This window comes from Anomaloglossus baeobatrachus, chromosome 11 (assembly GCF_048569485.1).
Source record: "Anomaloglossus baeobatrachus isolate aAnoBae1 chromosome 11, aAnoBae1.hap1, whole genome shotgun sequence".
Classification (NCBI taxonomy): Eukaryota; Metazoa; Chordata; class Amphibia; order Anura; family Aromobatidae; genus Anomaloglossus; species Anomaloglossus baeobatrachus.
The window spans coordinates 169,120,171-169,133,426 of NC_134363.1; the positions used below are offsets into that span (position 1 = coordinate 169,120,171).

At 54.9% G+C, this 13,256-nt stretch overlaps 1 protein-coding gene across 3 annotated transcripts in view; it reads right to left on the reverse strand.

Moving 5' to 3' along the window:
* The window catches only part of KMT2A (lysine methyltransferase 2A), a 387,559-nt gene that overhangs the window by 93,230 nt on the left and 281,073 nt on the right, over positions 1 to 13,256 (reverse strand). For all 3 annotated transcript variants that reach the window (XM_075328635.1, XM_075328633.1, XM_075328634.1), the window contains exons 25-26: positions 3,820 to 3,986; positions 3,353 to 3,529 (exon numbers count right to left, since the gene is read on the reverse strand). In XM_075328635.1, the coding sequence (XP_075184750.1) occupies positions 3,353 to 3,529; positions 3,820 to 3,986 (344 nt within the window). The remainder of the gene's footprint in view (positions 1 to 3,352; positions 3,530 to 3,819; positions 3,987 to 13,256) is intronic.

The following is a 13,256-nucleotide window of genomic DNA, read 5'->3' on the forward strand; positions in this document are numbered from 1 at the left end:
GCAGAGTCAGCAGGGAGGAGGAACACTGAGGAGCTGTCAGGCTAGGAGGGTGGAGATTCTTCAGGGAGGAAAGACACTGAGGAGCTGTCAGGCTAGGTGGGCAGAGATTCAGCAGGAGGAGGGACACTGAGGACCTGTCAGGCTAGGTGAGCGGAGATTCAAAAGGAGCAGGGAGGAGGGACACGGAGGAGCTGTCAGCCTAGGTGGGTGGAGATTCTACGAGGAGGAGGGACACTGAGGAGCTGTCAGCGTTATTGAGCAGTGATTCTGTAGCAGCAGTGAGGAGGGAAACTGAGGCGCTGTCCATCTAGGTGGGTGGAGATTCAGCAGGGAGGAGAGACACTGAGCAGCAGTCAGGCTAGGTGGGTGGAGATTCAGCAGGGAGGAGGGACACTGAGCAGCAGTCAGGCTAGGTGGGTGGAGATTCAGCAGGGAGGAGGGACAATGAGCAGCAGTCAGGCTAGGAGGGTGGAGATTCAGCAGGGAGGAGGGACACTGAGCAGCAGTCAGGCTAGGTGGGTGGAGAGTCAGCAGGGAGGAGGGACACTGAGCAGCAGTCAGGCTAGGTGGGTGGAGAGTCAGCAGGGAGGAGGGACAATGAGCAGCAGTCAGGCTAGGTGGGTGGAGATTCAGCAGGGAGGAGGGACAATGAGCAGCAGTCAGGCTAGGTGGGTGGAGAGTCAGCAGGGAGGAGGGACAATGAGCAGCAGTCAGGCTAGGTGGGTGGATATTCAGCAGGGAGGAGGGACACTGAGCAGCAGTCAGGCTAGGTGGGTGGAGATTCAGCAGGGAGGAGGGACAATGAGCAGCAGTCAGGCTAGGAGGGTGGAGATTCAGCAGGGAGGAGGGACAATGAGCAGCAGTCAGGCTAGGTGGGTGGAGAGTCAGCAGGGAGGAGGGACACTGAGCAGCAGTCAGGCTAGGTGGGTGGAGATTCAGCAGGGAGGAGGGACACTAAGGAGCTGTCAGGCTAGGAGGGTGGAGATTCTTCAGGGAGGAAAGACACTGAGGAGCTGTCAGGCTAGGTGGGCAGAGATTCAGCAGGAGGAGGGACACTGAGGACCTGTCAGGCTAGGTGAGCGGAGATTCAAAAGGAGCAGGGAGGAGGGACACGGAGGAGCTGTCAGCCTAGGTGGGTGGAGATTCTACGAGGAGGAGGGACACTGAGGAGCTGTCAGCATTATTGAGCAGTGATTCTGTAGCAGCAGTGAGGAGGGAAACTGAGGCGCTGTCCATCTAGGTGGGTGGAGATTCAGCAGGGAGGAGAGACAGTGAGCAGCAGTCAGGCTAGGTGGGAGGAGATTCAGCAGGGAGGAGGGACAATGAGCAGCAGTCAGGCTAGGAGGGTGGAGATTCAGCAGGGAGGAGGGACAATGAGCAGCAGTCAGGCTAGGTGGGTGGAGAGTCAGCAGGGAGGAGGGACACTGAGCAGCAGTCAGGCTAGGTGGGTGGAGATTCAGCAGGGAGGAGGGACACTGAGCAGCAGTCAGGCTAGGTGGGTGGAGATTCAGCAGGGAGGAGGGACAATGAGCAGCAGTCAGGCTAGGAGGGTGGAGATTCAGCAGGGAGGAGGGACAATGAGCAGCAGTCAGGCTAGGTGGGTGGAGAGTCAGCAGGGAGGAGGGACACTGAGCAGCAGTCAGGCTAGGTGGGTGGAGAGTCAGCAGGGAGGAGGGACAATGAGCAGCAGTCAGGCTAGGTGGGTGGAGATTCAGCAGGGAGGAGGGACACTGAGCAGCAGTCAGGCTAGGTGGGTGGAGATTCAGCAGGGAGGAGGGACAATGAGCAGCAGTCAGGCTAGGTGGGTGGAGAGTCAGCAGGGAGGAGGGACACTGAGCAGCAGTCAGGCTAGGTGGGTGGAGAGTCAGCAGGGAGGAGGGACAATGAGCAGCAGTCAGGCTAGGTGGGTGGAGATTCAGCAGGGAGGAGGGACACTGAGCAGCAGTCAGGCTAGGTGGGTGGAGATTCAGCAGGGAGGAGGGACAATGAGCAGCAGTCAGGCTAGGAGGGTGGAGATTCAGCAGGGAGGAGGGACAATGAGCAGCAGTCAGGCTAGGTGGGTGGAGAGTCAGCAGGGAGGAGGGACACTGAGCAGCAGTCAGGCTAGGTGGGTGGAGATTCAGCAGGGAGGAGGGACACTAAGGAGCTGTCAGGCTAGGTGTGCGGAGATTGAGCAGGGAGGAGGGACACTGAGGAGCTGTCTATCTAGGTGGGTGGAGATTCAGCAGGGAGGAGGGACAATGAGCAGCAGTCAGGCTAGGTGGGTGGAGATTCAGCAGGGAGGAGGGACACTAAGGAGCTGTCAGGCTAGGTGTGCGGAGATTGAGCAAGGAGGAGGGACACTGAGGAGCTATCTATCTAGGTGGGTGGAGATTCAGCAGGGAGGAGGGACAATGAGCAGCAGTCAGGCTAGGTGGGTGGAGATTCAGCAGGGACATGGGACAATGAGCAGCAGTCAGGCTAGGTGGGTGGAGATTCAGCAGGGAGGAGGGACACTAAGGAGCTGTCAGGCTAGGTGTGAGGAGATTGAGCAGGGAGGAGGGACACTGAGGAGCTGTCTATCTAGGTGGGTGGAGATTCAGCAGGGAGGAGGGACACTGAGCAGCAGTCAGGCTAGGTGGGAGGAGATTCAGCAGGGAGGAGGGACACTAAGGAGCTGTCAGGCTAGGTGTGCGGAGATTGAGCAGGGAGGAGGGACACTGAGGAACTGTCTATCTAGGTGGGTGGAGATTCAGCAGGGAGGAGGGACACTGAGCAGCAGTCAGGCTAGGTGGGTGGAGATTCAGCAGAAAGGATGGACACTAAGGAGCTGTCAGGCTAGGTGGGTGGAGATTCAGTAGGAGGGGGGACACTGAGGAGCTGTCAGGCTAGGTGAGCAGAGATTCAACAGCAGCAGGGAGGAGGGACACGAAGAAGCTGCCAGCCTAGGTGGGTGGAGATTCCGCGAGGAGGAGGAGGGACACTGAGGAGCTGTCAGCATTATTGAGCAGAGATTCCGTAGCAGCAAAGGGAGGGACATTGAGGAGCTGTCTACTTAGGTGGGTGGAGATTCAGCAGGGAGGAGGGACACTGAGCAGCAGTCAGGCTAGGTGGGTGGAAATTTCAGCAGGGAGGAGGGACACTGAGGAGCTGGACACACTGATCGTCAGGGAGAAGAGGGACTGTGACATATTGAAACTGCTCTCCCCTATTTGATTGCATCATTTGGTTTTCAGGGAGAAAAATACCCTGCAGAAAATCACAATAATCTGAAGTAGAGCTCTCAGCATGATCCTATGCTAACTAAATAATAGGAAAAGCAAAACTACTGAATTATGTATGTCACAACTCTGCATTGCGTCATGACAAATACCTGCAGATGGAAGTGGACGAGGACCAGGAAAACGCTGATTGGAGGAGTATCTGTGTGTGCGGATCCTACCCACACCAGATACACGGGAAGAGGTCCAGGTGCTGGAAGCTGAAGAGAGAGGTTCTGGAGAAGGGAGGCCGACCGTATCGACAGGTTTTACTTTCTGTGTACTTGGCTCTATAAAGGAGACAAAAGCAAAAGTTGATTTTTTTTTAACAAAGGGTGAAGTCAGAGGGACCATGCAGCTGCCGTGCACACGTAGAGTTGTGCACAACGTCCTCACTCATCTGTTCTGCCCCACTGACACAGACAAGAAACACATCATTGTGCCTTTGTGTGACTGACACAATAAAAGGGAACCTGTGGTATCTGAAGCAGACAGATTTCCTTAGTCTGACATGTTGTAAAAGATGAAGTGAGATAATTTGTTGATATTTTGTTTAATTCATTATTTTCTGCCGTCTTACCATGCATTTCATCACGCGGCGGGCTGTGCGCGATGGTGCGGTTTTCCTCGTGCTGCACAGTGCTGTTGATATCCGTTTCGGCAGGAGGGGGCCGACATTCCAGGATTTTACATGTATAAACACAACGTTTCCGGGCGTCTGTTGTACTCCAGTACACGCGAGAACATCTGCAAGGGGGGGGGATGACATTTTAATTATTTGAGGCTTGGGCCGACTCTGAACAATCGCCAGGGATCAACGTCACTGATTCTAAAGGGCGTTTGTGGACTCGATGATTTATACATATTAATGTTCATTATGTTTCGGTCATAAAGGACTGTAGCAAAGATTACTGAGTAATTGTATCACTATCGATCCAATTGCAAAAAAGAGAATTTTGTTTACTTACCGTAAATTCTTTTTCTTATAGTTCCGTATTGGGAGACCCAGACCATGGGTGTTTAGCTTCTGCCTCCGGAGGACACACAAAGTACTACACTTAAAAGTGTAGCTCCTCCCTCTGAGCTTATACACCCCCTGGAGAACCAGATCTAGCCAGTTTAGTGCAAAAGCTGAAGGAGAATAGCCACCCAAAAGTAGAACAGAGCAAGAACCGGAACAACCAGAGACTCTGTCCACGACAACAGCCGGTGATAACATGCGGAACAAGAAATAGGCAACAGGGAGGGTGCTGGGTCTCCCAATACGGAACTATAAGAAAAAGAATTTACGGTAAGTAAACAAAATTCTCTTTTTCTTTATCGTTCCTATGTGAGACCCAGACCATGGGACGTCTCAAAGCAGTCCTTGGGTGGGAAATAAACAGAAAAACTAAGAAGTAGGCGGAGCCTAACTTCACAAATGGGCGACAGCCACCTGAAGGATGCGTCTGCCCAAGCTCGCATCTGCCGAAGCATGAGCATGCACTTGGTAGTGCTTCGAAAAACGTATGCAGGCTAGTCTAAGTGGCAGCCTGACAGACTTGTTGAGCCGTAGCCTGGTGCCTGAAAGCCCAAGAGGCACCGACAGCTCTGGTCGAGTGTGCCTTGATCCCCGGCGGGGGAGGCACCTGAGAACACTGGTAGGCGTCCGAAATGGTCGACCTAATCCAACGGGCTAAGGTCGGCTTAGAAGCAGGGAGGCCCTTGCGCCGACCTGTGGTTAGCACAAAAAGAGAGGTGCACCGCCTAAGAGCAGCGGTGCGAGACACATAGATCCGGAGAGCACGCACCAGATCCAGAGTATGCAACGCTTTTTCAAAGCGATGAACAGGAGCAGGACAAAAGGAAGGTAGGGTAATGTCCTGGTTAAGGTGGAAAGGAGAGACCACCTTAGGAAGAAAGTCCGGAGTCGGACGGAGAACCACCTTGTCTTGATGAAAAAACAAAAAAGGTGACTCCGAAGAGAGCGCAGCCAAATCGGAGACTCTCCTGAGGGAAGTTATGGCCACTAGAAAGACCACTTTCTGTGACAGACGAAACAAAGAAACCTCCCTAAGAGGCTCAAAGGGGGGTTTCTGCAAAACCGTGAGAACCAAATTGAGGTCCCAGGGATCCAAGGGCCGCCGGTAAGGCGGAATGATGTGAGACGCGCCTTGCATGAAGGTGCGGACCTGAGCCAGCCGGGCGAGATGCCGCTGGAACAGCACTGACAGAGCTGAGACTTGTCCCTTGAGAGAGTTGAGGGACAGTCCCAGCTGCAGACCGGACTGTAGAAAGGACAGAAGGGTCGGCAAGGAAAATGGCCAAGGAGGATGGCCGGAAGAGCGACACCAGGACAGGAAAATTTTCCAAGTCCTGTAATAGATCTTGGCAGAGGAAGACTTACGGGCCCGAGTCATAGTGGAGATGACTTCAGGAGGGATACCAGAAGCCGTTAAGATCCAGGACTCAAGAGCCACGCCGTCAATCTGAGAGCCGCAGAATTCAGGCGGAAAAACGGACCTTGTGAGAGAAGGTCTGGATGGTCCAGAAGATGCCACGGCACCTCTACGGACAGATGGAGCAGGTCTGGGTACCAAGCTCGCCTGGGCCAGTCCGGAGCAATGAGGATGACTCGACGGCCTTCCATTCTGATCTTGCGCAGGACTCTGGGCAAGAGAGCTAGAGGGGGAAACACGGTGGACAGACGAAACTGGGACCAGTCTTGAACCAGAGCGTCCGCGGCGAAAGCCTGAGGATCGTGGGAGCGAGCCACGTAAACGGGAACTTTGTTGTTGTGACGGGATGCCATTAGGTCCACGTCCGGAGTGCCCCATTTGCGGAAGATTGACTGAAAAACTGCCGGGTGCAGGGACCACTCGCCACTGTCCACGGTTTGACGGCTGAGATAATCTGCCTCCCAATTTTTCACGCCTGGGATGTGGACTGCGGATATGGTGGACTTGGAGTCCTCCGCCCATTGAAGGATGCGTTTTACCTCCAACATTGCCAGGCGGCTGCGTGTCCCGCCTTGGTGATTGATGTAGGCAACCGCTGTCGCGTTGTCTGACTGAACTCGGATGTGCCTGCCCGCCAGCAGATGGTGAAAAGCTAGGAGAGCCAGAAGCACGGATCTGGTTTCCAGCACATTGATCGAAAGGGCTGACTCGGACGGAGTCCAAGTGCCCTGCGCTCGGTGGTGGAGACATACCGCTCCCCAGCCGGATAGACTGGCATCCGTGGTGAGGATCACCCAGGACGGGGCCAGAAAGGAGCGCCCCTGAGACAGAGAGAGGGGCCGAAGCCACCACTGAAGAGAGCTCCTGGTCTGTGGCGACAGAACCACTAACCTGTGCAAGGAGGAAGGCCGCTTGTCCCAACAGCGGAGAATGTCCAGCTGCAGAGGCCGCAGATGGAACTGGGCAAAGGGAACAGCCTCCATTGACGCCACCATCTGACCCAGCACCTGCATCAGGCGCCTGAGGGAATAACGGTGGGGCCTCAGCAGAGAGCGCACCGCCAGTTGGAGGGACTGCTGTTTGACTAAGGGCAACTTCACAAGTGCCGGCAGTGTCTCGAACTGCATTCCTAGGTACGTGAGACTCTGGGTCGGAGTCAGAGTGGATTTGGGAAGATTGACAAGCCACCCGAATTGGGCTAGAGTGGCGAGAGTGAGCGAGACACTCCGCTGACAGTCCATGCTGGATGACGCCTTGACTAGAAGGTCGTCCAGGTAAGGGATCACTGCCAACCCCTGTAGGTGCAGGACCGCAATCACTGCTGCCATGACCTTGGTGAATACCCGAGGAGCTGTGGCCAACCCGAAGGGGAGAGCCACGAATTGGAAATGTTCCTCTCCGATTGCAAAACGTAGCCAACGCTGGTGTGAAACTGCAATTGGCACATGCAGATAGGCATCTCTGATGTCGATGGATGCCAGGAAATCCCCTTGGGTCATTGAGGCAATGACTGATCGCAGAGACTCCATGCGAAAATGCCGCACCTGAACATGCTTGTTGAGAAGCTTGAGATCAGGATGGGCCGGAAGGTACCGTCCTTTTTGGGGACTAGGAAGAGATTTGAGTAGAAACCTCTGAACCGTTCCCGGGCGGGAACCGGTACAATTACTCCGTTGGCCTGCAAGGATGCCACGGCCTGAGAGAAGGCGGCGGCCTTGGAGCAGGGGGAAGTTGACAGAAAAAAATCTGTTTGGCGGGCTGGAAGAGAATTCTATCCTGTAGCCGTGGGAGATGATGTCCCTCACCCACTGATCGGAGACGTGTTGAAACCACGCGTCGCCAAAGTGGGAGAGCCTGCCACCGACCAAGGACGTTGCTGGCGCTGACAGATAGTCACGAGGAGGCTGCCTTGGCGGCAGCACCTCCTGCGGTCTTTTGCGGACGCGCTTTTGGGCGCCAGTTGGATTTCTGGTCCTTGGCTGAGTTAGTGGACGAGGCCGAGGGCTTAGAGGACGACCAGTTGGAGGAACGAAAGGAACAAAACCTCGACTGATTCCTGCTCTGGACAGGCTTCCTGGTTTTGGTTTGTGGCATGGAAGTACTCTTCCCGCCAGTAGCTTCCTTAATAATTTCATCCAGTTGTTCACCGAACAGTCAGGACCCAGCAAAAGGGAGCCCCGCAAGGTACTTCTTTGAAGAAGCATCTGCCTTCCTCTCTGGAAGCCACAATATCCTGCGGATAGCGAGGGAATTAGCCAAAGCCACCGCAGTGCGGTGAGAAGCTTCCAGCATGGCAGACATGGCATAGGATGAAAAAGCTGAAGCTTGGGAAGTTAAGGCAACCATTTCGGGCATAGATTCCCTGGCGAGGGAATGCATCTCCTCCAGAGAAGCAGAGATGGCTTTGAGAGCCCACACTGCTGCAAAAGTGGGAGAGAACGAGGCCCCCGCCGCTTCAAATACGGATTTGGCCAGAAGGTCAATCTGGTGGTCAGTGGAATCCTTAAGAGAGGTGCCATCGGCCATCGATACAACGGTCCGGGCTGAGAGTCTATACACCGGAGGGTCTACCTTTGGGGAATGAGCCCACTCCTTGACCCCCTCAGGTGGAAAGGGAAAGCTGTCATCAGAACCACGCTTTGGGAAGCGTTTGTCAGGACAGGCCCTGGGCTTGGTCACAGCGGCCTGAAAACTGGAGTGGTTAAAGAACACACTCTTTGCTCTCTTAGGTGAGGTAAACTGGTGCTTTTCTGCCAGAGAGGGTTGTTCCTCTGATACTGGCGGATTGAGATCCAGTACAGAATTAATGGAGGCAATCAAATCACTAACATCTGAGTCACTTTCGGACAGATCAATGGGGCACATGGAGTTAACCTCCGAGCCCCCCGTGAAGGCATCCTCCTCGTCCTGCGAGTCAGCTCCTGAATCAGAGCCGCGGGACGAGGAAGGAGAGGGAACCCTGCGTCTCTTCTTAGAAGGACGGGGTCTGGGACCAGAGGATGAATCCTCTGTGAGCTCCGGTCCTGAGAGACCCCTAGCAGCAGAAGCACCCTGTGAAAGGGGCTGATACATGTTCAGCAAAGTCCTGGACAGAAGTCCCATGGAGTCTGCAAAAGACTGGGAGATAGACCTAGAAAAGGATTCTACCCAAGCCGGGGGTTCAGCCACAGGAGCAGGGGCAGCCTGAGAGACCACTGGGGGTGAGACTCCAGGCTGAGGCACCGCCAGGTTAGAGCAGGCATCACAATGTGGGAAGGTGCTCGGTTCAGGCAGCAGGAGCTTACATGCAGTGCACACTGAATACAGCTTTGGAGCCTTGCTCCTCGTGAGACATGCTGCTGGAGTGGGGGCTCTGCCAGAGAATGAACCCCAGAGAGTATAATCAGAGGTCCACAACCGGAGACCGGTTGTGGCTTACCAGACCGCTGGAGCGGTGTTGTGTGCCCTCCAGATCCCAAAGCCCGGACCCCCAAGCACAGCAACTCAGAAGAGATGCTGCAGACCAGTGCTGCTGCAGAGAGAACGCTGAGAAAATGGCCGCCGGAGCGAAGAGAGGGGGCGGGACGTGCATGAGGAGCGGGATCTGGAGGGCCATAGAGACCTACAGGGGAGGAGACACACACTGCAGTGAGGAGTGCCTCCCCTGTGCTGAACGGCCGCCGGGTGGAGCCGAGCCTGTCCCTCTGCATGAGTGACATGCGAGGGCAGAGAAACCGAAACTAGGCCTCCGGCGAAGCCGGGGCCTAAATTTGAGCAGCGCGGCCGGCGCGTAGGCACCATCGGCGCGGTTCTCAGGCGACAGCCAGAGAACCCGCCGGAAATGTCACAAAACACAGTCAGCACACTCTCCCACAACAATGAAGGGAATTTTGTTACTTACCGTAAATTCCTTTTCTTCTAGCTCCTATTGGGAGACCCAGACGATTGGGTGTATAGCTACTGCCTCCGGAGGCCACACAAAGCATTACACTAAAAAGTGTAAGGCCCCTCCCCTTCTGGCTATACACCCCCAGTGGGATCACTGGCTCACCAGTTTTAGTGCAAAAGCAAGAAGGAGGAAAGCCAATAACTTGGTTAAACAAATTCACTCCGAGTAACATCGGAGAACTGAAAAACCGTTCAACATGAACAACATGTGTACCCGAAAAAACCCAAAAATCCCGAAGGACAACAGGGCGGGTGCTGGGTCTCCCAATAGGAGCTAGAAGAAAAGGAATTTACGGTAAGTAACAAAATTCCCTTCTTCTTCGGCGCTCCATTGGGAGACCCAGACGATTGGGACGTCCAAAAGCTGTCCCTGGGTGGGTAAAGAAATACCTCATGTTAGAGCTGCGAAGACAGCCCTCCCCTACGGGGAGGCAACTGCCGCCTGCAGGACTCTTCTACCTAGGCTGGCGTCCGCCGAAGCATAGGTATGCACCTGATAATGTTTGGTGAAAGTGTGCAGACTCGACCAGGTAGCTGCCTGGCACACCTGTTGAGCCGTAGCCTGGTGTCGCAATGCCCAGGACGCACCCACGGCTCTGGTAGAATGGGCCTTCAGCCCTGATGGAACCGGAAGCCCAGCAGAACGGTAGGCTTCAAGAATTGGTTCTTTGATCCATCGAGCCAGGGTGGCCTTAGAAGCCTGCGACCCTTTGCGCTTACCAGCGACAAGGACAAAGAGTGCATCCGAACGGCGCAGGGGCGCCGTGCGGGAAATGTAGATTCTGAGTGCTCTCACCAGATCTAACAAATGTAAATCCTTCTCATACCGATGAACTGCATGAGGACAAAACGAAGGCAAAGAGATATCCTGATTAAGATGAAAAGAGGATACCACCTTCGGGAGAAACTCCTGAATGGGGCGCAGCACTACCTTGTCCTGGTGGAAGACCAGGAAGGGAGCCTTGGAAGACAGCGCTGCTAGCTCAGACACTCTCCGAAGAGATGTGATCGCTACCAGAAAAGCCACTTTCTGTGATAGTCTAGAAAGTGAAACCTCCCTCAGAGGCTCGAAGGGCGGCTTCTGGAGGGCAACTAGTACCCTGTTCAGATCCCATGGATCTAACGGCCGCTTGTACGGGGGTACAATATGACAAACCCCCTGCAGGAACGTGCGCACCTTAGGAAGTCGTGCTAGACGCTTCTGAAAAAAGACGGATAGCGCCGAGACTTGCCCTTTAAGGGAGCCGAGCGACAAACCTTTTTCTAACCCAGATTGCAGGAAAGAAAGAAAGGTAGGCAATGCAAATGGCCAGGGAGACACTCCCTGAGCAGAGCACCAGGATAAGAATATCCTCCACGTTCTGTGGTAGATCTTAGCGGACGTGGGCTTCCTAGCCTGTCTCATGGTGGCAACGACCCCTTGGGATAATCCTGAAGACCCTAGGATCCAGGACTCAATGGCCACACAGTCAGGTTCAGGGCCGCAGAATTCCGATGGAAAAACGGCCCTTGGGACAGTAAGTCTGGTCGGTCTGGTAGTGCCCACGGTTGGCCGACCGTGAGATGCCACAGATCCGGATACCACGCCCTCCTTGGCCAGTCTGGGGCGACGAGTATGACGCGGCTGCAGTCGGATCTGATCTTGCGTAGCACTCTGGGCAAGAGTGCAAGAGGTGGAAACACATAAGGGAGCCGGAACTGCGACCAATCTTGCACTAAGGCGTCTGCCGCCAGAGCTCTGTGATCGCGGGACCGTGCTATGAAGGTTGGGACCTTGTTGTTGTGCCTGGACGCCATTAGGTCGACGTCCGGCCTTCCCCAGCGGCTACAGATTTCCTGAAACACGTCCGGGTGAAGGGACCATTCCCCTGCGTCCATGCCCTGGCGGCTGAGGAAGTCTGCTTCCCAGTTTTCTACGCCGGGGATGTGAACTGCGGATACGGTGGAGGCCGTGGCTTCCGCCCACATCATAATCCGCCGGACTTCCTGGAAGGCTTGCCGACCTTGGTGATTGATGTATGCCACCGCTGTGGAGTTGTCCGATTGAATTCGGATCTGCTTCCCTTCCAGCCACTGTTGGAAGGCTAGTAGGGCAAGATACACTGCTCTGATTTCCAGAACATTGATCTGAAGGGTGGACTCCTGCTGAGTCCACGTACCCTGAGCCCTGTGGTGGAGAAACACTGCTCCCCACCCTGACAGACTCGCGTCTGTCGTGACTACCGCCCAAGACGGTGGTAGGAAGGATCTTCCCTGTGATAATGAGGTGGGAAGAGGCCACCATTGCAGAGAGTCCTTGGCCGTCTGTGAAAGGGATACTTTCCTGTTCAGGGATGTTGACTTCCCGTCCCATTGGCGGAGAATGTCCCAATAAAGAGGACGCAGATGAAACTGCGCAAACGGAACCGCCTCCATTGCCGCCACCATCTTCCCGAGGAAGTGCATGAGGCGTCTTAAGGAGTGCGACTGACCGTGACGGAGAGTCTGCACCCCGGTCTGTAGTGACCGCTGCTTGTCCAGCGGAAGCTTCACTAGCGCTGAGAGGGTATGAAACTCCATGCCAAGATACGTTAGTGATTGGGTCGGTGACAGGTTTGACTTTGAGAAGTTGATGATCCACCCGAACGTCTGGAGAGTCTCCAGCGCAACATTCAGGCTGAGTTGGCATGCCTCTTGAGAGGGTGCCTTGACAAGTAGATCGTCCAAGTAAGGGATCACAGAGTGTCCCTGTGAGTGCAAGACTGCTACCACTGCCGCCATGACCTTGGTGAACACCCGTGGGGCTGTCGCCAGACCAAATGGCAGAGCTACGAACTGGAGATGTTCGTCTCCTATCACAAAACGTAGAAAACGTTGGTGCTCTGTAGCAATCGGCACGTGGAGATAAGCATCTTTGATGTCTATTGATGCTAGGAAATTTCCTTGAGACATTGAGGCAATGACGGAGCGGAGGGTTTCATCCGGAACCGCCTGGCCTCCACGTGCTTGTTGAGCAGTTTTGGGTCCAGAACGGAATGGAAAGAGCCGTCCTTTTTTGGCACCACAACCAGATTGGAGGAAAACCGTGTCTTGTTCCTGAAGAGGAACAGGGATTACCACTCCTTCTGCCTGCAGAAGAGCATCGGCTCGGTGGGGAGGTGGGGACGTTCTGAAGAATCGAGTCGGAGGACGAGAACAGAACTCTGTCCTGTGCACGTGGGCACAATGTCCCTCACCCACCGGTCTGTGACCTGTGGCAGCTAAATGTCGCCAAAGGCGAGCGAGTCTGCCATCAACCGCGGATGCGGAGAGATGAGAGAGCTGAGAGTCATGAGGAGACCGCCTTGGTAGCGGTTCCTCCGGCTGCCTTCCTTGGGCGTGATTGAGCCCCCGGAAGCTGAGCCCCTCTGAGGCTTTTCAGCTCTTTTGGACGAGGACAATTGGGACCTGCCCGAGCTTGGGAAGGACCGAAACCTCGACTGTCCTTCCAGGACAGCATTAATAGGGTAAGTCGCAATGCAGACATTGCGAGGTTACGGACGCCCCTGCGGCACAAATGTACATATGCTCAAGACCAGCTGTGCAAGAACAGCTGAAAAGCTTAGGGTGCCCATACGGCTGTAAATGCCGGAGCAACCGACACGCCGATAGCCTCATAGACAGATTTCAACCA